The 27,620-nt window shown below is 35.1% G+C and overlaps 1 protein-coding gene across 4 annotated transcripts in view; it reads left to right on the top strand.

Moving 5' to 3' along the window:
* LOC6043247 (A disintegrin and metalloproteinase with thrombospondin motifs 9) overlaps positions 1-26,852 on the top strand; it is a 355,560-nt gene extending 328,708 nt beyond the window's left edge. For 2 of the 4 annotated variants that reach the window (XM_038259916.1, XM_038259919.1), the window contains 9 exons: positions 198-368; positions 6,755-6,895; positions 7,195-7,536; positions 13,117-13,260; positions 13,491-13,706; positions 14,131-14,295; positions 14,416-14,710; positions 24,127-24,476; positions 24,548-26,852. In XM_038259916.1, coding sequence (XP_038115844.1) covers positions 198-368; positions 6,755-6,895; positions 7,195-7,536; positions 13,117-13,260; positions 13,491-13,706; positions 14,131-14,295; positions 14,416-14,710; positions 24,127-24,476; positions 24,548-24,643 — 1,920 coding nt within the window. In that variant the 3' untranslated portion in view covers positions 24,644-26,852. The remainder of the gene's footprint in view (positions 1-197; positions 369-6,754; positions 6,896-7,194; positions 7,537-13,116; positions 13,261-13,490; positions 13,707-14,130; positions 14,296-14,415; positions 14,711-24,126; positions 24,477-24,547) is intronic. The other 2 variants (XM_038259917.1, XM_038259918.1) reach the window with 2 other exon arrangements.
* The last annotated feature ends 768 nt before the right edge of the window (positions 26,853-27,620 follow it).

Raw genomic sequence — 27,620 nt, 5'->3', positions numbered from 1 at the left:
CCATCAACCAACCGTGTTTTGTCACACCTCAATAACTGTGTTCCATTATTCTCTTCTCTCTCTTTATCTCTCTCTTCGTCCTGTTTCCGGAACCGTGTTGTTGTGTTACGTCCCCGGAAACTGTGTGTCCGTTAAATGTATGTCCTTCATTGTGGGAATTCATGTCCGTGCGTTCGTCCGTCCGCTGGGGTAAACAGTGTTCCCGCACGTGTGGTGGTGGCCGTCAGAACCGCTCCGTTGCCTGTCTGTCCGCGCCGAACGGGTCGTCGATCGCCGAGAGCTTCTGCGCCAAGCTGCCGCGGGAGGAAACGTACCGGGCCTGCAATACCGACAGCTGCCCCGAGTGGCTCACAGGAGAACTGACACCGGTAGCTAGAAGAGTCGAGTTTTTTTTTTTTGTTTGCCTCTTTCTTTTTCCATCCTTGCTGTGGAGCTCTTTTGCCTTACTTTCGGTTAAACATTCGTGGAGCTAAATTGGCGTTGTGAATCTAAATCTACTGGCTAAATTTCCCCCCTTGAGGTTGTAGGTTTGCGCTTGAGCGGTTGAAGTAAATGGTGGCATTTTTTATTAGTAATTATTTAAATTTACACATTTCTTTGTTTTGGGAATTCATGGAGACGCATGGTACTGTCTCTGTTCTTGGTTGGGGGGAAATTTTAATTATTATTTATTGTTATTATATTGTTATACTTTTTGCACATATATTTTTGGCGAATAAATGCAAATAAAATGTTCTGTCTGTTATGAGCAATTCTCTGAGATTTCGGTCATTCGATTTTTTTGTATTTTTTAATCCGGCTGAAACTTTTTTGGTGCCTTCGGTATGCCCAAAGAAGCCATTTTGCATCATTAGTTTGTCCATATAATTTTCCATACAAATTTGGCAGCTGTCCATACAAAAATGATATGTGAAAATTCAAAAATCTGTATCTTTTGAAGGAATTTTTTGATCGATTTGGTGTCTTCGGCAAAGTTGTAGGTATGAATATGGACTACACTGAAAAAAATTGATACACGATAAAAAAAAATTTGGTGATTTTTAATTTAACTTTTTGTCACTAAAACTTGATTTGCAAAAAAACACTATTTTTATTTTTTTTCATTTTTTGATATGTTTTAGAGGACATAAAATGCCAACTTTTCAGAAATTTCCAGAATGGGCAAAAAATCTTTGACCGAGTTATGATTTTTTGAATCAATACAGATTTTTTCAAAAAATCGAAATATTGGTCGCAAAAATTTTTCAACTTCATTTTCCGATGTAAAATCGAATTTGCAATCAAAAAGTACTTTAGTGAATTTTTGAAAAAGTGCACCATTTTCAAGTTATAACCTTTTTAGGTAACTTTTTGAAAATAGTCGCAGTTTTCATTTTTAAAAATAGTGCCCATGTTTGCCCACTATTGAAAAAATATTTTGAAGAGCTGAGAAAATTCTCTATATTTTGCTTCTTCGGACTTTGTTGATACGACCCTTAGTTGCTGAGATATTGCCATGCAAAGGTTAAAAACATGAAAATTGATGTTTTCTAAGTCTCACCCAAACAACCCACTATTTTCTAATGTCGATATCTCAGCAACTATAGGTCCGATTCACAATGTTAATATATGAAACATTTGTGAAATTTTCCGATCTTTTCGAAAAAAATATTTTCAAAAATTCAAAATCAAGACTAACATTTCAAACAGGCCAAACATTCAATATTACGCCCATTTGAAATGTTAGTCTTGATTTAAAACTTTTGAAAGTATTTTTTTCGAAAAGATCGGAAAATTTCACGAATGTTTCATGTTTCAACATTGTAAATCGGACCTATAGTTGCTGAGATATCGACATTAGAAAATGGTGGGTTGTTTGGGTGAGACTTAGAAAACATCAATTTTCCTGTTTTTAACATTTGCATGGCAATATCTCAGCAACTAAGGGTCGTATCAACAAAGTCCGAAAAAGCAAAATATAGAGAATTTTCTCAACTTTCAAAATATTTTTTCCAAAAGTGGGCAAACATGGGCACTATTTTAAAAATGAAAAACTGCGACTATTTTCAAAAAGTTACTTAAAAATGGCTATAACTTAAAAACGGTACACTTTATCAAAATTTCACTAAAGTACTTTTGATTGCAAATTCGATTTTACATCGAAAAATGAAGTTGAAAAATTTTTGCGACCAATATTTCGATTTTTTTTTTAAATCTGTATTGATTCAAAAATCATAACTCGGTCAAAGATTTTTGCCCATTCTGAAATTTCTGAAAAGTTGGCATTTTATGTCCTCTAAAACATATCAAAAATGAAAAAATTAAAAATAGTGTTTTTGCAAATCAAGTTTTAGTGACAAAAAGTTAAATTAAAAATCACCAAATTTTTTTACCGTGTATCAATTTTTTCAGTGTAGTCCATATCCATACCTACAACTTTGCCGAAGACACCAAATCGATCAAAAAATTCCTTCAAAAGATACAGATTTTTGAATTTTCACATATCATTTTTGTATGGACAGCTGCCAAATTTGTATGGAAAATTATATGGACAAACTAATGATGCAAAATGGCTTCTTTGGGCATACCGAAGGCACCAAAAAAGTTTCAGCCGGATTAAAAAATACAAAAATTAAAATTAAAGAAAAAAGACCGATTCCGTAGAGAACTGCTCTTATGCTTTAAGAGTAAAATTTTAAAAGAAGGGGAGCATCACCAGCTTTAAAAAAAACACAGGATTTTTTAGCAAATACAATGCTGTATAAATTATACTCAGATTTCAAACATTTGTTCCTCGGAATAATAACCAAAAATTAGTGGGGGAAGAGATTTTTTTAAATTAAAAGCCTGGTTTGCAAAAAAATAAACGAAAAGAATCGCAACAACCCATAAAAAAATTTAATTAAAATAATGAATTTATTTTTTTTCTTTTCAACTTTAACGTCTTTTACTAAAACAAAATAGTTCAAAAGATTGATTGAAAATTTATAAATAAGAGTTAAGCCTTGTAATGTAAGTAATATTTATTTTCAAAAGAAAAACATGATAATAACTACAGAAATCACGTGATACAAAATTCGGCATTTTTATATGACTCAATCAGACCCCTTAGATCCAGTGACCCCTCAGGGTAGCCAACTTTTTAGCGTATGCACCTTCCTTGGACTTAAACGAACCAAACGCAACAAAGAGCACCTCGATCCGCCGCTCCCTATTGAATTGATTTGCGTTTGAACAAAACCGTCGAAATCTATTTTATATACAAAATTATAGAATAAACTTAAAGATTATATGAGCAATTCTCTACCACAACCGGAAATGGATTTTATTTGTATTTTTTGATTTGGCTCAAACTTTGTGCGGGCCTTCCCTATGACAAAATATGCTATTTTGTGTCATTGGTTCACCCATACAAGTCTCCATACAATTTTGACAGCTGTCCATACAAAATTTGGTAAATATTCAAACAGCTGTAACTTTTGAGTGAATTTTCTGATCAATTTGGTGTCTTCGGCAAAGTTGTAGGTATTGTTGAGGACTTTTGAGAAAAAATAGGTACACGGAAAAAAAATTGCAAATTTTGTTATCAACTTTTTTTTTCACTAAAACTCAATTTCCCAAAAAACGTATTTTTTGATTTGCGAGATTTTTTGTTGTTTTAGGGGACAAAAATCCGACAACTTTGAGCCATAGAGAAACATGGTCAAAAAATCTGCCGCCGAGTTATGAATTTTTGAAAAAAAAAGTGATTTTTGGAAAAAATCGAAGTTTCATGCAAAAACTAGTTTGACATTATTTTTTAATGCAAAATTGAATTTACAATTGAAAAGTACTTTACAGATTTTTTGATAAAGGGCTCCGTTTTCAAAATATAGCCACCGGAAGTGTGATTTTAGCGAAATATTTGCAGTATTTCAATTTTTAAAAATAGTGACCACGAGTGACCATTTCTAAAAAATTTTTTTTTGAAAAGTTCAGAAAATTTTCTATAAAATTTTCTAAGAGACATTGAAGATTGGACCTCTGGTTGCTGAGATACAGTGGCTTAAAGAAAAATAAACAAGAAAATTGAAGTTTTCTAAGTCTCGCCCAAACAGCCCACCATTTTCTAATGACGATATCTCAGCAATTAATGGTCCGATTTTCAATGTTAATACATGAAACATTCGTGATATTTTCCGATCTTTTCGAAAAAACTAATTTGAAAACTTTTAAATCAAGACTAACATTTAAAAGGGCCAAACATTGAATATTACGCCCATTTAAAATGCTAGTCCTAATTTAAAAATTTTCAAAATATTTTTTTCGAAAAGATCGAAAAATTTCACGAATGTTTCATGTATTAACATTGAAAATCGGACCATTAGTTGCTGAGATATCGTCATTAGAAAATTGTGTGTTTTTTTGGTGAGATTTAGAAAACTTCAATTTTCGTGTTTCTTTTTCTTGAAGCGGCTCTATCTCAGCAACCCGAGGTCCAATCTTCAATGTCTCTTAGATAATTTTATAGCAAATTTTCTGAACTTTTAAAAACAAAATATTTTTAGAAATGGTCACTCATGGTCACTATTTTTAAAAATTGAAAAACTGCAAATATTTCGCTAAAATCAAACTTTCGGTGGCTATATCTTGAAAATGGAGCCTTTTATCAAAAAATCTGTGAGGTACTTTTCGATTGCAAATTCAATTTTGCATTAAAAAATAATGTCAAACTTGTTTTTGCATGAAACTTCGTTTTTTTTCCAAAAATCACTATTTTTTCAAAAATTCATAACTCGGCGGCAGATTTTTTGACCATGTTTCTGTATGGCTCAAAGTTGTCGGATTTTTGTCCCCTAAAACAACAAAAAATCTCGCAAATCAAAAAATACGTATATTGGGAAATTGAGTTTTAGTAAAAAAAAGTTAATTAAAAAATATTAAAAAAAATTCCGTGTACCTATTTTTTCAAAAATCCTCAACAATACCTACAACTTTGCCGAAGACACCAAATTGATCAGAAAATTCACTCAAAAGTTACAGCTGTTTGAATATTTACATACCATTTTTGTATGGACAGCTGCCAAAATTGTATGGAGACTTGTATGTGTGAACCAATGACGCAAAATAGCTTATTTGGTCATAGGGAAGGCCCCCACAAAGTTTGAGTTAAATAAAAAAAAATACAAAAAAAATGGTCGAAATCGGCCGATTTCGTAGAGAGTTGCTCATATGTACAAAAAATCAAAAAAAAATATTTTTTTTTATTCAAACAAAATTTTTATAAACTGACGTTGAGTATGTTCTGAAAAGAAAGAAGAAAAAGTTACATTCAACAGATGTAAAAGTTCCATTACAATAGAGACACATATTAAAAAACAGATATCGCTTTTTGAAGCCTCGAGTTTTTTTCTAAAAATTAATACATATTCCGTACTCTGTTATTAACATTGTTGTTATTGTTATTATTGTTAACAATTTGACTACCATTTGTTTGAAGGTAGAATTATAAAAGCAATTAGAAGATCTTTTTTGGCTGTTCAATGGTAAATAAATATTGTTTAATTTTTTCTATCTAAAAAATTAGGCCTTTTTACAATATTAATATTTTGGAAGATTGGAATTTTCGCGAAACTTAATGATTTTAATATGATGGTTCCCGTGTCAAATGGAAATTTCAAAGTATTATTTTTTTTTGAAATGTTAAAGACTTTGTTACAGATTCTATTTTTGCTTCTCGATTTTGGGTGTTTTTGGAACCGCCTAATGTCAGGGGTATTCAAAAACACCCAAAAACAAAAAAAAAATGTTTATTGACCTTTTCAAAACAAAAAACTCCAGATATATTAATCATTTTGATTAGACTAAATCAACTATTTTTAGTTTAAATCGAATCCAGTCCAGATCATCCGAACGTTTGAATGGGAATTCGGATAATCAAAACATGAACAGAAATTTTGTATTTTTTGTATGTTTCTATAATCTTACTTTAAACATCAAATTAGAGTTCTGCGATCCTTTTTTATTCAAATTTGAGTTTTGGCCGCCATCGTGGAATTACATATTCCAAACCACTTTAGAGCATGTTTGGGGTCATAATCAAGCTCAACAATCAAAAAGAAGACAAATCGGGGAAACTCGATACGACCTCTAGAACAAACCGAGCAAAATCTACAAAAACTGCCTTTTAAAAATGTATACAAAATGCAAAAAAAAAATAAAAAAAGAAATCGGACGATTTACAAGCAAATAATACCGTCAACCGCTCAAGTGCAACAAACAACCTCGTATTTAGAATAGATCTCAATGTTCCTACACTGTACTTGCTTCATAGATTTTACAAATCAACTGCAATATGTTCAACTCTTTCAATATAAACTATACTCGAAAAAAGGAGTTGCAAGTTGCTGAAATTCCAGATCGAATTACTATTCCAAAATGCTTTTCGAAGTTGCAACTTCTTTATTCACAAAACCATAGATGTTTCATGTTTTACAGACTGTTCTAAACCAATATATCTTTTCTCTTTCCCTGTTTCTCTGTCTCTATCGTTGCGTTCAATATCCTACACATCCGTCATAAAACGGGATATCCATGCCATAACTATGAACTATTGTAAATACTGAACCATTTTCTATTGAATCTTGTTAAACATCTCAAATGGTTTCACTATTGGCAAATTTCACCTCCTTGTCACAACATTTCATACTTTCTCTCATTTCCTCGTGTACTACACCTCCATAAACACAACACAAACAACCTTACATATATGTGTCGTCGTCTATCCACCGTCCAGTGTTCGGTGACCTGTGGAGAAGGCCAACAGCGGTATGCTATCCACTGTGTACTAAACAATGTAAGCGTTAACGCGGCTTTATGTGGCACCCGGCCGGTGGCCGTGCTCGTCAACTGTACCATGCCACCCTGCGAGAAGAAGGTATTTTTTACTCGTTTGTTTTTCATCTTGTTTTTTTATTTATATGCTTTATATTGTTTATTTTTTATTCCTTAAAAAGTGTGCTTTTACTTTCTGTTTCGTGATCGAATTTTCCCAAATCTTTTGCTTTCTGTGTGCGTTTGAGCGTTTCATTTACATTTTTCTTTCCAAATTTCACACAAGCAGAATGAACCTGAAAGTTTTTCTTATTTTAGGATTTTCTCGAAAAAAAAAAACTCCTGAAGCACTTTTAATAACACTACTCTTTTCAATAAACTCCCCTCCCGGAAAACCTGCAGCAAGAATCCACGTACGCTTACTCGGGCGAGGAAACCAGGCCCTCGGTCATCCGGCATTCCGACAACAACCATGAGTACGCATCCCGCAATGACATCAGCTTCAGCAACGCGTCGCAATCCCTGCAGCAGCCCCATCCGTACAAGTGGTGCAAGGGCGTTTGGACGCCGTGTAACGCCAAGTGTAACGGGGGCACGCGCTGGCGTAAGGTGCAGTGCTGTCACACCGACAACGAGTCCGCCACCGTGCACGATCGGTACTGTCACCACGAGAAAAAACCAATGGAGAAGACCAACTGCGGCAACTTCCGGTGCCCGCAGTGGAACTTTGGCCAGTGGGGCGAGGTACGTACCGTTGGAGGGTTTTATGAGTGTGCGCTGTGCTTGTTTTAACAGCTTATGCGGCTAAATTTGCAAAATTCATCGCTAAGTCCGCGTAATCGAAGAAAAAACTAATTCTTTGAAATTATATAGAGTGGCCACTCAACTCAGTAATTTGAGATTCTGATTTTTAGAAAAAAAATTGTGGAATATGTAGAAAAAGGAAATTTTATGGACCACCCTAACAGATCTTAAAAGCCATGCAAAAGGTACGGATCATTTTTTTAGGGACCATCCATAAACCTCCTCCCTCAAGATGTCCACGTGGTTTATGGATGATTCCTTAAGCCAGTGAACCAACCAAAGTCCAATTATGAGACCGATCTGAGATCTTAAAATAGATCTGTATTTATCTAAATGAGATTTTTCAGATAAGATATTCATCACAATTACTGATATTGATGAAGACTAGTAAAAAAAATTGCTAAAGTCTGATAATAAAATCTTTTAGATACTAAAACTTCAAGAATGCACTTCAAAAGGTTGACAGACTTATGTTCGAGTAGAATAAATAATGGATAGCATGAAGTCAGCTATCCATTAAAATTATAATTTCATGAAAATTTTCACAAAAAAAACGGAATTTTTCCTGTATTTTGAAAAATACTCAATTTTTTTTTCATAAAATATTGTTATTTTATTCGAAATGTATGAAAAATCTCAATCGTTTGATACCCACAATGTTAAAACGGAAATTTTGAGTATTTTTTTGAAAAATCGTAGTTTTGTGACAATTTTTATTGTTTTCAAAATATGTTGCTATCACATTCGAAATGTATAAAAAATCCCGATCATTTGATACCCATATTGTAAAAAACTGAAAATTGGAGTATTTTTTCGAAATTTCGTAGTTTTGACAAAATTTTGAGTATTTAAAAAAAGTTGTTATAACATTCGAAATGTATGAATAAGTCCTGATCGTTTGATACCCATATTGTAAACACTGAAATTTTGAGTATTTTTTCAAAAATACGTAGTTTTGTGAAAAATTTGGAGTGTTTTCAAAATATGTTGTTATTACATTCAAAATGTATAAAAAAAATCCCAATCGTTTGATACCCATATTGTAAAAACTTAAATTTTAAGTATTTTTTTTCGAAAATACGTATTTTTGTGAAAATTATTTTACATTCGAAATGTATGAAAAAGTTCCAATCATTTGATACCCATATTGCAATAACAATAATTTTGAGTATTTTTTCGAGAAACATTGTATTTTCAAAATGCAGGAAAAGTACGTATTTTGTGAAAATTTTCATGAAATAATAATTTCAATTGATAGCTGACATCATCCCGATTCCAAAACACTATAATATTTTGATGTTTGCATGATTTTTCATACGAATAAAGCCAATGTCTCCCATATAGACAAAAACCTATAACCTCTGTGCTTCAGTTAAGCACTGGACCGTGCTTAATCAAGGCAGCTGAACGAATCAAAAACAGGGCAGTGCAAAACCGAGGCGTGCAAAACCGGGGCATGACTGTACAGTCCAGACTCGATTTTCCGAAACCTGGATTATCCGAAGCCTCGATTAACCGAAGTTTAGATTATCCGTAGTTTCGATTATCCAAAGGTTTGTATGAGACTTCGGATTCGGATATTTTTCACATTTGATTGGTTTGGATTTCAAAATCAAATCAAATAATTCGCTCTACAGTATTGTCTTGGCGTTCCCGATTACGGGATTCCTACTCGAAACCTGATGTTCGAAGGCTTGATTGTTGAGGATATTGCAAACCTCTTTTTACACCTAAGCTTCCATCCACCCCGGGATTCGAACTGACGACCTTTGGATTGTGAGTCCAACTGCCTACCAGCGACTCCACCGGGACAGGACCCAGGGAGACGACTCCTACACCTGGACTGAGCTATCGACCTAACGCTAACCTCTAGGTTAGACCGGGGCCAACATTTACTTCCCCATCCGACGGAAGGCGTGATCAGACAAATCTCGTCTCAAAATTTGCCACCGGGACCTTCTGGGATCTAACCCAGGCAGACTGGGTGAGAGGCAATCACGCTTACCCCTACACCACGGTCCCGGTTTGGATTTAAAAATTCTAAATCTATTTAGAGATGTTTAGGGGTCGACAATCATAAATAAGACGAAAAAAATGTTTTTTTTTGTGATTCGATTATCCGTTTTGATTATCCGAAGTGAAATTTTGCCAACGCTTTCAGATAATTGAGTCTGGACTTTACAACAACAATTGATTTTTGCAATTCCGTCGTGAAACTACTTATTTTTCCTGATCTTCTCGAGTGACGAATCGGCCTGCGTTTATCTACCAAAAATAATAGAATGGAAAATTAACACTTTTCGGCACTTTTCAGCACTGATATGGGGTTCGGAAAAGTTGAGCTTTTTAGAACTAGTATCGAAAAGTAAAATTTTTCAGTGTTTTTTTTTCTTTACACATTGATGTTTGACATAAAATTTGAGTCAAAAAGCGTTTTTTTTTAATTACCAAAAAATGTGTAAGCAATTTGTTGCAAAACTTGATTTTTATAGCACTCTTCGTATTTATCCAACTTAGTAAACCTCGTTGGATAAATGTACAACTCGTGCTGAAAAAAAATCTTTTTGCCACTTGCAGCATAAACCACTATTTTACAATCAAAGCTTAAATCAGATTATTTTCAATCAAAATATTAAAAAAGCTGATCATGTCATAATAATTTATAATCACAGAAACATAGATTTGAAATAATATAAAATTCATAAAACATACAAATTTGAAGTCAGATTCGCTCTTGTAAAACAAGTTTTGAAGATTGTAAGCTATTGTCCACTTTCGACTAATTATGTATTGGAATTTTTATCCATATTCGACCGTTTGTCCTCATTTGACCATGTGTCCTTCCAACGTTACGTTTTAGAACTTCTTTGCATCCAACCATTTGTCTTTTCGACCTAATGTACTTCGACTTCGACCTAAAAACTGACCGATTTACGTCTAATGATTGCAGTACATCCGAAAACACTCGAAAATGTAATACAAAAAAGAAAACAGAGCAGTTCTCTCAGATTTCGGTCATTCGATTTTTTTGTATTTTTTAATCCGACTGAAACTTTTTTGGTGCCTTCGGTATGCCCTAAGAAGCCATTTTGCATCATTAGTTTGTTCATATAATTTTCCATACAAATTTGGCAGCTTCCATACAAAAATTATGTATGAAAATTCAAAAACCTGTATCTTTTGAAGGATTTTTTTGATCGATTTGGTGTCTTCGGCAAAGTTGTAGGTACAGATATGAACTACACTGAAAAAAAAGATACATGGTAAAAAAAAATTTGGTGATTTTTTATTTAACTTTTTGTCACTAAAACTTGATTTGCAAAAAACACTATTTTTATTTTTTTTTATTTTTTTGTATGTTTTAGAGGACATCAAATGCCAATTTCGAGGTTTTGCAAAAAATTGAAAAAAATATTTTCAAAATTTTTAAACCAAGACAAACATTTCAAAAGGGCGTAATATTGAATGTTTGGAAAATTTTACGAATGTTTCATATTTTAACATTGTAAATCGGAACATTAGTTGCTGAGATATCGATATTCGAAAATGGTGGGTTGTTTGGGTGAGACTTAGAAAACATCAATTTTCCTGTTTTTAAACACTTGTAGGCAATATCTCAGCAACTAAGGGTCGTATCAACAAAGTTCAAACAAGAGCAACTCTCTACGATATCGACCGATTTCGACCATTTTTATTTTTTGTATTTTTTGATTTGGCTCAAACTTTGTGGGGGCCTTCCTATACCCAAATATGCTATTTTGTGTCATTGGTTCACCCATACAAGTCTCCATACAATTTTGGCAGCTGTCCATACAAAAATGGTATGTAAATATTCAAACAGCTGTAACTTTTGAGTGAATTTTCTGATCAATTTGGTGTCTTCGGCAAAGTTGTAGGTATTGTTGAGGACTATTGAGAAAAAAATAGTAATATTCAATGTTTGGCCCTTTTAAAATGTTAGTCTTGATTTTAAAATTTTCAAAATATTTTTTCCGAAGAGATCGAAAAATTTCACGATTGTTTCATATATTAACATTGAAAATCGGACCATTAATTGCTGAGATATCGTCATTAGAAAATGGTGGGCTGTTTGGGTGAGACTTAGACAACTTCAATTTTCGTGTTTCTGTTTCTTTAAGCCGCTGTATCTCAGCAACCAGAGGTCCAATCTTCAATGTCTCTTAGACAATTTTATAGCAAATTTTCTGAACTTTTCAAAAAAATATTTTTAGAAATAGTCACTCATGGTCACTATTTTTAAAAATTGAAAAACTGCAAATATTTCGCTAAAATCAAACTTTCGGTGGCTATATATACTTTTCGATTGCAAATTCAATTTTGCATTAAAAAATAATGTCAAACTTGTTTTTACATGAAACTTCGATTTTTTTCCAAAAATCACTATTTTTTCAAAAATTCATAACTTGGCGGCAGAATTTTTGACCATGTTTCTCTATGGCTCAAAAGTTGCGGATTTTTGTCCCCTAAAACATATCAAAAAATCTCGAAAATCAAAAATACGTATTTTGGGAAATTGAGTTTTAGTAAAAAAAAAGTTGATAAAAAAATCCTCAAATTTTTGTTTCCGTGTACCTATTTTTTTCTCAAAAGTCCTCAACAATACCTACAACTTTGCCGAAGACACCAAATTGATCAAAAAAATCACTCAAAAGTTACAGCTGTTTGAATATTTACATACCATTTTTGTATGGACAGCTGCCAAAATTGTATGGAGACTTTTATGGGTGAACCAATGACACAAAATAGCATATTTGGGTATAGGGAAGGCAACAACCGAGCCACAAAGTTTGAGCCAAATCAAAAAATACAAATAAAATCCATTTCCGGTTTTGGTAGAGAATTGCTCACAAGCAAAATATAGAGAATTTTCTCAGCTTTTCAAAAATATTTTTTTCAAAAGTGGGCAAACATGTGCACTATTCGAACAAAAATGACACAGAATCTACAGGGAAGAAAGGATGCGTGGTCGTACCATACCAAACTCTCCGAACCGATTAGGTGTGGTGTGTTCGTGTAAATTTGGCAGATCAGGTAAAATAAAATAAAAACTGACGTTAAAGATCTACTCATTCCCAGATGTAATGTTACCATGGTTTTTTTACTGTGCAGTAAATCGATAATTACAAACATACAATGAGTGGCCACCCTAAATAAATCGCACAAAATGCAACACAAAATCATAAACTAACAAACATTTTAATATTAAAAACAAAACAATTGGTCCATGTAAATTGGCTTAACTTTTGACAAAATATTCGGTTGTTTTCGAGTCCTTAATTAGAACACATTCCATATCCAAAATTCAAAAAATTATCAGATTCTTTTTATTTCAATTGGATCTGCTGTATCTCATTTGGTTAGATTTCTTGCATGTTGTCTGATGGTCTGACGTGTGTCCTTCATTTTTTCCAAAGCTAGTCTTAACAACAGATCCTTGTTAGAAAATTTTTAAAATTAAATTAGCTTAGTAGTGTCACTCCTTTCTCTCTTTCATTTTAGTGCAATGACGATTGCAAGCGCTACCGCCAGGTGCTCTGCCAAGACCACCGCGGCAAGGAAAGTAACGAGTGTCCCCTGAACCAGAAACCACCCGAGGTGGAGTCGTGTTGCCACTTCCGATGGAGGATTACTAACTGGAAGCCTGTAATTATCTCGTTCCTTCCTTCCTCTTATCGAGTACTATTACAAAGATTGTTCTGGCCAACCAGAGACTTTCATTGTCCCGTTTATTGTCCAGAGCGTGTCGTCCACACATCTTCACACCTCTTCTAACCGCTTTTCAACTCAATATTTGTATTTTTGTTTTTGTTTTTCGTTTTGCTTTCTTTGTTTTCTTTCCTCTCCCACCCCCACACCAATCTCTCTCTACGCAGTGTAATGTGACGTGCGGTGGTGGCGACGGTTACCGTACCGGCGAGCGTGTCTGTATGCGTCTGTTCCCGAAGTCCGCCGACAATCCGCACCCGGTCAAAACGGGCCGCAAGGTCGACGCCAAGAACTGTGCCCACGTCAAGATCCCCCCGGCCAAGAAGCTGGTCCGCAAGTGCAAACCCTGCCAGTTCCGGTGGGAGGTTTCCCCGTGGTCAAAGGTGGGCTGCTCTCTTTACTAGCAATAGTTGAGTTATCCTTCTGTCCCTGGTCGGTTCGATGAATTCTCGTGGAACCGATCATGGCCAGCTTGCATGACCATGCACGATGCACCCTGCGTGACAAATTTTTCCGAAACCGTAGTGTGATGTATCTAAACTGAATTTCTCCGTTCTGTTTCTCTTCCCACGACCACACGAACTCCTGGTTTGCAACCCCCGAAACCAAAAAAAACCATGTAAACTTACTCTCATCCCCCACCTCATGACATCAATGTGCTCATCTCATCCAACACAACCTCATCCAACTCATCCAACCTGTGATGTCGCGCTGACTGTTGTCGATGTCGCTGCTGCTGGCGCTACTTCCGCTACTGCTACCAACGCTGCTTCCTGTGACACCCGTGCCGTGAAACCGCTACTACAGTGTTCGGTCGGCTGTGGGGTCGGTCTGGCGACGCGCAACGTGACCTGTAGCAACGGTCGCACCACCGCCGCGGCAAGCGTTTGCGACGCCAAGCACAAGCCGAGCAACGTGAAACCTTGTGAAACGTACACCTCCTGCCGCTGGAGCACTGGACGATGGAACAGAGTAGGTTAACCCCATCCACAAACCACATACACAATCTGTCCCCTTCTCCTCCGGATTTGCAACCCCCGTTCAAAACCGCCAAGCCAAAACCCGCTAACCTAACCTCAATCTTCCCCGCAGTGCAAGTGCGACGGCTTCCAGCGCCGGTCGGTCAAGTGCTACGATGAGATCACCAAGACGGAGTCGATCCGCTGCCCGGAGACGCGCCCCTACCAGAAGCGCAAGTGCGAACCGGCCCAGGACTGCCGCCAACGGTACAGCAAGTCGGTCGCGTTCAGCTGTGCGGACGTGCAGCGCATCCGGCGGACGCGTGCCGACGGCGAGTACACGCTGAGCGTGCAGGGCCGCCCGGTGTCGGTGTACTGCCACAACATGACGAGCAACGCGCCGGCCGAGTACGTGACGCTCAAGTCGGGTGAGTATTGGGAACTGTTGCACTAAATTGGTAAGGAACCATCCATAACCCGGGCAGACGGTAATAACAAAATTCATGCCATTTCAATAAAAAATACTGTTAAAATAACAAAAAGTGTAATGGAATCTTCTTGAAAAATCCATTTTTGCATAAGAGTTTAATAACAGTTTATGTTATCATAACAAAATTTGTTATTGGTCTGATATTGATTGAAAGCCAAAACAACTTGGGAATAACATTTTTTGTTATGGAAGTATTACTCCAACTGTTATTAGGATGATAAGATTATTTGTCAAAATAACGAAAAATAATGAAAAAGAATTGTTCGAAAGATAATTTAAAAATAATAGTCTGTTATTACAAAAACAATCCAATAACAAAAACAAATCATACTCTTGTTTACAAAAGTTATGTGCCCTAATGAAATTGCAAGCACGAAATCCTGTTATAAATAACATAAAATGTTATTTGCCTGGTATTTTCCATTATCAAAAAATTTTATTCCAAAGTTATTTCCGTCTGCTCGGGAAACCACGTGGACACTTTTTTGGAAATCTCACCATGGTATAAGAAAAACTGTGAAGGAATTATTTGGATAAATTTTGAATTTGCAGCATACAAATTTCACTTTGCTATCAGAGTGCTTATGACTTGCACGGTTAAAAATATTAACAAAATAAACCGTGATTTGCTGAATTAAATCTTCAATTTAGTATTTATTTATTTTTGTTAAACGTTTTAAAGCTTACGGAATGTCAAGTTGATTTTTACGAATAATATTATTCTCAGTGTTTTCACGAAAGCATTTCTAGATTTTTTTGTTGAAAAGGTCCAATAAACATGTGCAACACAATAGCTTACATTTGCTAATTTGCTTAGAAAGCCTTTGGATCTTTTATTGAATAAAAATGTTTTGTAAAGAATTTGCAAATAACATTTATTGATAATCCACTCTGAAATTAGAAATCCCTGGAAAACGATCCAAGTTATCCCTTTAAATTCGATCTGACAGTGACATAAACATGTCTAATTAGCAAAAGCTTTGGACAAATCAAAAAACAATTATTTTTTTAAAGTTATTAAAATTCCGGACAAATCCGTTTATTTTTTTGCGAAAAATTCCGTACAAAAAATCCGGCCTGTTAAAAATTCGCGAAAAGGGTAGAAAATCCGTGCGGTAAGGAAAAAATCCGTACGTTGGTAGCCTTAGGCTCTTAGCCATAATGGACTGTTGGAATAATTATTAGGGGAAGGTGGGGCAAGACGACCATATGGGGCAAGAGGAACAATCGCTCGTACGGCCGTAATTTTTACAATTTTGATTATTTCCAGTATGAGGAATTGTTGCTAACAATGCAATTAGCTGGTTCTACTACCACATAACCGCCAAAACGACGTAAACGCCACGGGGCATGAGATTTAATGAAGGTTTTTTCAAAACCTTTGTTTTCTTATAATATTTGGAATGTACAAAATAAGGCTTAGGGCTCGTTTTAAGGCTCATTTTATCAAAATGCTATTTTTCCAAGATCAGTAGTGTCCCTACCAATGACATGCAGTTATTACAAAGTATGATTTAACTTTTGGTTATTTTTGTTGAGGGCTTTTAAAAAATCTTGTTCAGGTGGGGCAAGTGTACCATATGGATTTTTAGTATGGAAAAATTACGAATTGCTGCAACAATATATTTTATTGGGAAATAAATACATGAAAGTACTTAAAACTGATAAACAATTGTTAAAAAAATGTCCATACAAAATATAGTGATATTATGAAAATTTACTATTTATCGTCGAAGTAATTTTTTTTTTCGTAAAAACGATAAAATTTAGAGTAAAATATTATAATTTAATCTAAAAATGGAAGAAACCTTTCAAATACATTCTAATCTGATGTATCTAAGTGATAACAGTTCGATTGTTAGCAAATTTACATGATTTTTCATGCATTGTTCCTCTTGCCCCAACGGGTTGTTCGTCTTGCCCCACTAGTTGAGTAGAACGAACGAAAAATCAAAAATTTTAAAATCATTTTTTTTCATTAAAAAACAGGATTTTTTTCAAACTTTTTCTAACAAAGTCTTAGTCAAGACCTAGAATAAGATGATTATAATAAAATCCGACAGATTTTTTAACTTTTTAAGGGGTTATAACGAGCATTTCCTTAGCTTGTTACACTTGCCCCACTTTCCCCTACTAGCTATTTTTGATTTGTATCATTACTTTTTCTTGTTTTTTAGATTTTGTTTTCTTTTTTTAAAGATTTTTTTTTATATTATTATATTTTTACAGATGATGATTATTTTTCAAAAAATCAATAGATGTATTTTCCCATTTTTAGTATTCTCAATAAACCTTTTTAATGCAACTTTTCATACATTTTATTCAAAATTTTAATTCAAAAAAAATCTCTTAATATCTATACATTTTTGCCCTTTTCAAATATTTTGCAAGTAATTTTTGTAAGCATTTTTTTTTCTTTTCTAAACTCAAACCTTAACCAATGAAATGATGTATAATTTGTGGTTGCCCTTCTTGAAACATTTTGCACTTGAAACATTTTGCAACACGATTTTTATGCTATTTTACCTTCTTTTCCAAAACCCAATTAAAACTAAAAGGGATGTAAATTTTGCACTCCTTTAAAAATGCAATTAATTTTTTTATACAATTTTCCCTTCTTTTATTTAGTATTTAACCTAAACCCACTTTCTTTAAATATTTGACAATTGCGTTTTTATGAAATTTTCCCTTCATTAATTTTAAATTCAACTTACAGAAGTAAAAACCTCACAAAAGATGTACGTTTTAAACATTTGAGGTTGTTTATTAAATTTTCCCTACTTTTATTTAAAATTCAACTTACAGAAGGTAAAATCTTTAAAAGATTTACATTTTGCCATTCTTTAAATGTTTGACAAATGTATTATTTTTATGTATTTTCTCTACCATTATTTAAAAAAAAAATCAATTTAATTTGCACTTAAGTTTTTTTTAAATATTTGTTTCTCTTATTCTAGTTAAATTTTGAATAAAAGAAAGGAAAATTGCCTTAACAACTTGATTGCAAAAAATATCAACAGAGGAAAAATGTGCAGAAATGGTAAAAAGTACATATTTATTGAAGAGATTTTTTCTTCTTCAATTTGAATTTTTGAATATAATAAATAAGGAAAAATTGCATTAAAAAACTTAACAACATCAAAATCCAATTACCTTCTTCAGATTAAAAAAGGAGGCAAAAATGCGAATCTATTGAGAGATTTCCCCTACTTTAGGTTAAGAGGCAGTGTTTGTAAATATTGCTCGGTTTGTTCTAGAGGTCGTATCGAGGTGCTCCGATTTGGATGAAACTTTCCGCGTTTGTTTGTCTATACATGAGATGAACTCATGCCAAATATGAGCTCTCTAGGACAATGGGAAGTGGGGTAAAACGGGCTTTGAAGTTTGAGGTCCAAAAAACATGAAAAATCATAAAATTGCTCCCATTCGCGTAAAACTAGATTAATTCCAACTCTCTTAGATGCATTCGTAAGGTCTTTTGAAGCACTTTAAAATGTGCTATATACATCCAGGATTGGTTTGAATTTTTCTCATAGCTTTTGCAAATTACTGTTAAAAATGGATTTTTTTTAAACCTTAATATCTTTTTGCAACAGCTTCCAACACCCATACTTCCATAGGTCAAAAGATAGGGAATTTCATGGACTATAAGCCTACGGTAATAACTTTTTGGCCAATCGCAGTTTTTCTCATAGTTTTTCGATTTTTCTATAACAAACTTTTTACAAAGTTAGTTTTTGCCCTGTAGGCTCCCACAGCGGCACTTTTTGGTCTCAATTTTGTCATATTCGGAATCCTAGGAAAATTTCACGTTAGTTAGAAGTATTGGAGTTGTAAATTTGATTGGAAAAAATGCCATTTAGAATGAATTAAAATATTTTTTAACAATTTGTTGGATTAGGGGTAAAACAGGTTTTCGCCTACTTGATACAGCATTTGACGTATTGATCATAGGGTAAATAACATCTTTTTCTTTTTTCAAAAATGTTTTATTTAATTATTTTCTAAATCCAAATTACAACTTCAATACTTCTAACTAACGTGAAATTGAGACCAAAAAGTGCCGCTATGGGAGCCTACAGGGCAAAAACTAACTTTGTAAAATGTTTGTTATAGAAAAATTGAAAAACTATGAGAAAAACTGCGATTGGCCAAAAAGTTATTACCGTAGGCTTATAGTACATGAAATTCCCTATCTTTTGACCTATGGAAGTATGGGTGTTGGAGGCTGTTGCAAAAAGATATTAAGGTTTTAAAAAAATCCATTTTTGACAGTAATTTGCAAAAGCTAAGAGAAAAATTCGAACCAATCCTGGATGTATATAGCACATTTTGAAGAGCTTCAAAAAACCATTCGAATGTAGATGCAGAGAGTTGGAATCAATAAAGTTTTACGGAAATGCGAGCAATTTTAAGATTTTTTGTGTTTTTTCGACCTTAAACTTCAATGCCCGTTTTACCCCACTTCCCTTTGTCGTAGAGGGCTCATATTTGGCATGAGTTCATCTCATTTATAGACAAACAAACGCTGAAAGTTTCATCCAAATCGGAGCACCTCGATACGACCTGTTACACATTTGTGAAAAACTCGCTCTTAAATTTTGAATAAAAGATGAAAAAATTGCATTAAAAAAGCTCAACTGTCGAAAATTTAAAGAGTAGGGTAGAATAGTCATCAATGAGACACGGGGAACAATGATAAAATGGCTCTCACAAGTCGTAGTTTCAACCAATCAGGCTCATATTTGGGGGAAAGGTGTGTCTACTAGATACACGTCTGCCATATTTGTGGCTTTGGTTATGGACGCTCCTTTGAAAAGTTATTCATAAATGTTTGAATCTGGGGTGTAAAAGTAAATTATGGACAAAACATACTTTTTCGCTCGTAGGCTGCCATTCACACCAAAACTAATATTTCTTCAAATTACTTTCGACGTTCCATAGGGTTTGAGTTGGGCTACAATGTCCTTTCATTAGATTTGGCCAAAATTTTGAATATATCCAGAATCCAGGGCTGTCTCATTGTTCCCCACTCATTTCAGCCCATGGGTAACAATGAGACACATTGATTTTTCTTCGATAAACTTTTCAAAATCGATGGAAATCTTTCAAAACATGAATTAAAAGTGATTTTTGGCATATTTATAGAGTTTAAACTTCATTTAACCAACAATATAAAGTTATTTGTTATTAATATATGGATTTTACAAAATTTAAATACTTTTTAGTGTAACTTTTGTTAATAAAAGTTTCATGTTGACAAAATTGCCCTGAAATGTTCAAGGCAAGTCACCTGCAATGGAACAATACAAAAACATGATGTTTTACTTGAAAAATGTTGATTTTCGTAGAGTGTCTCATTGTTCCCCAGCTGTCTCATTGTTCCTGCCAAGTGCGTCTACAATGAGACAGTTGAATAACTCTGGCTGTAGATGTCGGATCGATCTCATATTTTGGTCAATATTAGAACACATTAAAAGAAAGAAAATGCAACAAAAAGCGCATTAAAACACGCTGATTAAAAAAATAGAAAAATCGTTGAAAGTTGAAAACCAAAAGTGTCTCATTGATGACTACCCTACCCTACATATTTTGAAGGTTTTTCCCTTCTTTAAAATGAATTTCAAATACAATTTAAAAAAAAAAACAAAAAAATGAAAAAGGGATAATTTTATCAAAAATCTAATTAAAATGTAAAGCTTTCAAGCGTCGCGAGTCGCGAAGCATATCTTTTTTGCCGGGGCCGATTTTTCGAAAAATGTCAAACTTTGAAGGTCTGTACCGAAAGATGCGCAAGGATCTGGCCTAAACGCCAATGATGTTGAAAATAAACGCTTCAGTGGCCAAAATGCCTCAAAAAGTAACATTTTTGAGAAAATCTTTTTTTACGGGTTAAATTCCATTTAAAGTTCAAATGCAAAGCGCCAGCTCCTGTTACGTCCAATGAAGCCCATATTTTTGATTTGGGCTTAGTATGCCCACCAGAACAAACACTTGAATGCTCGCCAAAAAGTCATTTTTGTTACACTCTAATGCATACGCAGTAGGGTGGTCCAAATCCGGACTTTTTTGGGGCTACCCCCTGAAATCAAAGATTGACCCATCACTAGGCTAAATTCCAAATTTGAGCTCATTCTGACCACGGGAACCCCTCCCTCCAATCGCTTAAAGTTTGTATGGGAAAAATCGTCAAAATGTATGGAGAAAAGCAACTGTTTTACTTTTTTACCTGTGGAAGGCGCCATAGTTATCCGATTCTTACCATTTCTCAAATGTAGAACCTTCATTAAATTTAGAACAACTTTCCCGAACACACCATATTTTTAGGATTTTTCCCGCGAAGTTATTAGCGCTCAAAACTGACCATTTTTGCGCGGCTAGCTGTAAGGGGCTACCTAACAACGATGTTTAATTACAATTCGTACACGCACGTGCTCTCTCTCAGGTTCAAACTCTCTCACGAGCTTGCTCGCCTGCCTGCCTGCCTGCCTGTTTGCCTACAAGCGCGCGCGCTGTTTCTCTGCTTGGACTTTTGTCGTCGTCATCGTTTTCGTTCCGCTGCGCTGCGTTCCTGGCATGTTTATTATAATTTTCAGGATATATTTCGATATTTATTTCGAGATATAAAATTAAATGTAATATGTGATTAACAATAGATATCATATTATCAGAGCGTGTGTGAGAGAATATAAATTTCGATAAATTAGTTCCTCCATGAATTGCCATCTGTTATTATTGAGTAAATTTTTAAATTGGGATATTGTAATTTAAATTTATTTCTTTTTTTTTAAATGGTACCATATCAAACTCAAGACTGGGATTTTAACTATTCTAGAAAAAATAAAAGACTATTTTTAACTTAGTCAAGTATAGATTTCAGAAAGAACAATACACTTAGACAATTCATCGATTATGGGAACTGTTTTTTCCACTTTTGTATACTATCAAACAAGCTTAAAAAAAAAAATTGAAGTTTTTTCGTAGCCCTATGATCACGACTATTTTTCATTCCATACAAAATATTTTAATCTGCCGAAAATATAACAATCTTCCTTACAACAAATTGCGGTATATTTTGCTTTTGACGATTATTAGAAGTTTATGTCAGATTCCGAAACATCCAAAAAGTGCAACGAGCATGAGCAGCATGAGCATGAGCATGGTTGACTGCCAATGAGCTGCTACTCCGTTATTGACAGATCAGCTGAAGTTAAACAATGAATCGAAACATCCAAAAAGTGCAACGATGTCTAAAAGAAAAGCCTCAAAAATAGAGATTGTTGAGTTAGCTAGTTTTATATCTGGAATCAAATTGCCTTCGAATGGACAAGCAGTTGGTTGGATGATATTTAGAGTAAAAAAACAAAATTTGTATTACCTGAAGATTTTTTTTTAAAATAACTCTAATGAGCATATACAAACAACTGCTTGTAATGTTTGGAAAAACGAACAAACCCTGTTCATTTGCTTTAATCTTTTAAATGAGCCTAAGCCAAAGCCTAAGCTGCCTTTTATTCAATTTTTTTTCGGTGCACTTTAAAAAAAAAATTGACGTGATCTAAGAATTTATATGCTAAATATATCTCAAAACAAACCTGCTATTTTAGTTGAAAATTATAAAAAAAAAACATGCCAGGAACGCAGCGCAGCGGATAGCAAACGAAAACGACGACGACGACAAAAGTCCAAGCAGAGAAACAGCGCGCGCGCTTGTAGGCAAACAGGCAGGTAGGCAGGCAGGCGAGCAAGCTCGTGAGAGAGTTTGAACCTGAGAGAGAGCACGTGCGTGTACGAATTGTAATTAAACATCGTTGTTAGGTAGCCCCTTACAGCTAGCCGCGCAAAAATGGTCAGTTTTGAGCGCTAATAACTTCGCGGGAAAAAATCCTAAAAATATGGTGTGTTCGGGAAAGTTGTTCTAAATTTAATGAAGGTTCTACATTTGAGAAATGGTAAGAATCGGATAACTATGGCGCCTTCCACAGATAAAAAAGTAAAACAGTTGCTTTTCTCCATACATTTTGACGATTTTTCCCATACAAACTTTAAGCGATTGGAGGGAGAGGTTCCCGTGGTCAGAATGAGCTCAAATTTGGAATTTAGCCTAGTGATGGGTCAATCTTTGATTTCAGGGGGTAGCCCCAAAAAAGTCCGGATTTGGACCACCCTAATACGCAGTAATTTTTGTCATTTTTTGTAGGTCAGTGTAATTTGTTCGAAAGTTTTCTAAAAGTGCAAAACGAAATATTTTGTTTTTTTTTGTATTTTAACTTTGGACACTTTCAAAAAAAAAATCTCTGCTCAATTTTACATTTTTTTCAAATGTTGAACAAAATTAAGCTAATGTTTACTAATTTTGTTCAGCATTTGAAAATATGCAATAAATGTGATTGGAACCAACCAAATATTAATGGTTTTATAATAAGCTAATACAATACAGTCTCGATTATCCGAAGGCCTCAGAAAAAATCACTTCGGATACTCGAAACACGAATGTTGAATATTTTTTTAATAATCGAGCTTAAGTATGACTTTTAAACAGCGCTAAATCCAACATGGCGGCCAAAATGGCGGTGATCAAAAATTGAAAAAAATCCATTTTGTAATGTAATAGGCAATCAACTATTCAAAACTGACTAAAATGGGGTCGCAGAACTCGAATTTGATGTTAAAAGTAAGAAAATAAAATAATAGGAAAAAACTTTTTTTTTGGTCATGATTCGATTATCCGAAGTCCCATACCAACCTTCGGATAGTCGAACTTTGGATAATCGAGGCTTAGGATAATCGAGTCTGGACTGTAATTAGAAATCGATATCACAATTAGTTATTGACCATTGCGAAAACATATATCACCTTATTGAGTTATTTGGAACATTTTTTTCTCTGTTTTCGGATTTTCTTGTAATGATTTTTGAAACAAATGAGTTAATTTCGGAAAAATCACCTCTGTTATTATATTGTGTTATTATAACAGCTAATCTGGTCGTTTTCATGACAGAACTTGAACTTTTCCAATTATTTCCACCTGCTCGGGTGGAATAGTGAAATCATCTTTTCATGGTAGAGTCGCTGTCAGCAGTTGGACTTGCCACCCAGAGGTCGAATCCCGGAGTGGAAGGAGGATAGTTTGTAAAAGAGGTTTGGATTGTCTGACTATTCAAGCCTTCTAACGCCAAGAACCGAGTGGGAAACTTGAAATAGAGACCACCAAGATCAAGTTGTTGAGCGAATGATTTTTTTAAACATCAAGCAGAAAAGTGAACAAAATCTTGTATTATCCACTATATGGGAATTCGGATTGCTAAAGACTAACTATCGTAAACGATCAATGACAAATCTTCCCCCACCCAGGCCTGGTCGAAAACTACGCCATCTACATCAACCGGCGGGCGGCGAACGCCGGCGTTTGCGCGCCCTCGTCCGCGGACTGGGTCGACGAGAGCATCAGCTACGGCGCGACGCACTACCGCAAGATCCGGCTCAACATCGGGACGCTGCAGGTCGTCGAGGACGACCACCGGTTCACCGATCGGTCCGGCCAACCGCAGGCGTTCGGTTCGGCGGGCGACTGCTACAGCAACACCGGCCTCTGCCCGCAGGGTGACTTCTCGATCAACCTGGAGGGGACGCCGTTCCGGATACGACCCCGCACCCAGTGGGAAACCAAGGGCCAGAACGCGGTCATACACTTTTTGATACGGGTAAGAATTGGTTGGGTTTTGGGTTGAAATTTCGAGGATCAGTTTGACGAAATTTGATTTTTTTTTTTCAGTTGGAAGCACCGTACAAAAAGGTTCGGGCACGTTGCGGCGGCTACTGCGGCACCTGTTCGGTGTCCCGCAGTGGATTGTTCCTAGAGTTGGAGTAAGACTAAGTGATCATCAACCGCGCAAAACGCACACCACGGACGAGGTCATTTTTGCGTTTGCTAATAAAACGCAATTTGAAAAAAAATGAACCTAACAGAGCTGCCACTGACAAAACACTAGGTGCCAACAAAACTCACACACACACACACACATTTAGATTAGTTTAATAAGAAGCCCTGAAAAGTATTTATTTGAACTTTACGATAGCCCTAACGGGGGTTTCGCCGAACACTATAGTCGTGCTTCAAGTGTAGAAACAGCATATTTTCTAGAACTAAATGCTCTGGGAAAGAATTACCCTTAAGAAAGCATGGATTGCGGGAGCCACGGCGAAGTGGATCGACCGTCGCTGCCAATCGAATAGCAACTAAAGACTGACCGAGAAAGGAATCATAATTTGTAACGAGTAATTTATTGCTATAGGTGCAGGCAGGCAGACAGGTTCGGTCCACTTCCAGTTCGCTTCCGGTCCCCGATTGTGTCCCGTGGTTCAGTTTTATTGAGCCGAAGTGAGCAATCCGGCAGCTTTTGATATTACTTTTGGTGTCTCTATAATCGGCTAGCATTAACCGCAACATACTTCCGTGTGCTTCCATTTTAGTTAGTTGCACGTGCTTGCAGTTTCCATTGTTCCAATTTTCTGTTGACTATTTTTTCAAACGGTGCCTCGAACATAACTATAACTAAAGTGCTTTCCAACGTGACGTTTTTTAGAAGTTTACCAAAGTACAAAATTTCTGTAATCTCAAACTTTAGGTGCGACGAAAATACTCAAATTTAGCAATACGAACACGAAAACACTTCACACACACACACGCCCTACTTAACCTTATATTGAAATTAGTATTATACGTCAACTCCGGAAGTCGATCGATTATTCTAAAATACGCTAGTATAGAACAATTTTCTGAATCCGGCTAAAAACGAATCCGTGCACTAAACGATGAATGAGTCCCCTTTGTGCGAACAAACAGGTCCGTTATTCAAAACCAAAAATTGTGAACAACTTTCTTAACAAACCTAAAACTATTTTCCATCCGAATTAAAAAAAAACACACAAATCTTAAACTAGTGAAAATTGGAGCTTAGGATTTAGAGAAGGAATCTACTACTTTTAAACGACAATCTGCCACCGTCAACAAACGTCAACTTAAGAGCAACAACAAAAAGTACCAACAAGGAAGCCGCAAACTGCCATACTTAGCTGTAGTTTATATTATTTTCGTTCTCTTAAACAAAAAACAAAGTTTTAATGTGTTTGTAAAATTTGAAAAATCCACAAACGTTTAGAGCAAACTACTGTGTAGCCCGCGCGCAGCAGCGATCGGAAAAAAGTATTATTTAATTGCAAGAAGAAGAAGAAAAAAAATGAGGGGCAAAACCAAACTGCATTTGTAGCCACCCGGCATACTGTAGAAAAGGAAAAACAAACGTCTAGAATAAACCAATTCATGCAATCACTTCTCGAGCCCAGAACCGCGTTTGCTGGAGTCAAAGTCAAACTGCCAAGTGATTATAGGATTCGTAAACCGCACGCGCTTTACAGTTGGTCCCTTTTTTATGTACATATTTTAACTCCTAAATGATAATTCAATTGGATATACGCTTAATACGATTTGTTTTACTGTTCAAAAATTGCAAACCTTCATTCGATGCGGTTGTAAGAAAAAAAAACGGAACTTTTTACACATGTTTTTGAGAAGAAACAACACTTTAATAAAACAAAAACTATTATTTATTACAAGTTGCAAACATTAAACATAGCTGTAAGCTCGAACACGTAAGACCCCAAACCGCAATGTACTACTCTAACGTGCCGATACTCCCACTCAACAAATGCATTTGTGTAAAGAAAAAAAAACCGTAACATTTAATTTTGCCACATACCTTACAACCAATACAACCTACAAAACTCAGAAAGCAAGAATGTTCAAACCTTGTACCGCCGCCTTAAACAATATAAAATAGGAAATGCTAAATGTTTTGTAGCAATTTACGAGAAACATTTTCTTTACAGTAACAAATAAAACGATCTGTACAGGCACGTTCAAAATTACTCAGCTTTCGTCAAAATCGAACAAGTTTTCATAGTATTCTGAGTGAAATTTACTCAAATCTTCCGGAAGCCCCCTTTACTCATTTCTGAGTAGGTTCAATTTTAAGGAAAACTGAGTGATTTTGAACGTGTGTGTAGTCATTTGAACAAGACAAACGTTTTTTACTCAAGCTCACACTCTCCCTGAGTCCCATCACCTTGAGGGGTCCATGGTAACATTTCAATAGGGCGAATCAGCGTTTGTAAACAAGCAATCTAACCCTCCCTTACTTGACGTGAAATGTCACATGAGCAAAAGAGATAGTCTGCTTGTTTACAAACGCAGATTCGCCCTATTAAACTTAAAAAAAAATATAATGAAGCGTTTCCATTCAAGCACTCGAATCGGGTACTTCATTATGGATCATCATGGCCCAAATGCTTTCGTGGTGAACTCACAGAGTGCGCACGCTTCCCGTAGCGAATACAACAACCGAAAAAGACCGAAATATCGATAATCGCACGCGCTGCGTTGGATGGTTTAGGGTGGTTCACTTTTGTTGCGCTCTTGTACACTCTACCTACAATATTTTTTCGTGAAAATAAATGATAAGGAAATTTGAATAAACAAATAAAGTTTAAATAATTTTATATTTTAAATAACCTACTTCAAACGACTAAAAAATATTCAAACAGTGAAATATTTTTAGAATATGTGACAGAACTGTTTGTATTCAAACAGTTTTCAAACTTGAAACTTAGTTATATGTTTATTAGTTGCCTAAAAATAAGCCTTTAAAATGTTGTATCAACCAAGGCTTCATCCACTTTATGTATTTATATTATCAATGCTTTTTGTCATACTGATCCTGAGGACATGATTGGGTAGGTTAAAATGAGATTGTGTTTGTGAGAGTATGTAATCGTGTAATGATGTAAAT

The sequence above is a fragment of the Culex quinquefasciatus genome, chromosome 3 (assembly GCF_015732765.1).
Source record: "Culex quinquefasciatus strain JHB chromosome 3, VPISU_Cqui_1.0_pri_paternal, whole genome shotgun sequence".
Classification (NCBI taxonomy): Eukaryota; Metazoa; Arthropoda; class Insecta; order Diptera; family Culicidae; genus Culex; species Culex quinquefasciatus.
Note: the sequence above shows the minus strand (reverse complement) of the source record. Positions and strands in the feature narration are given on the sequence as shown.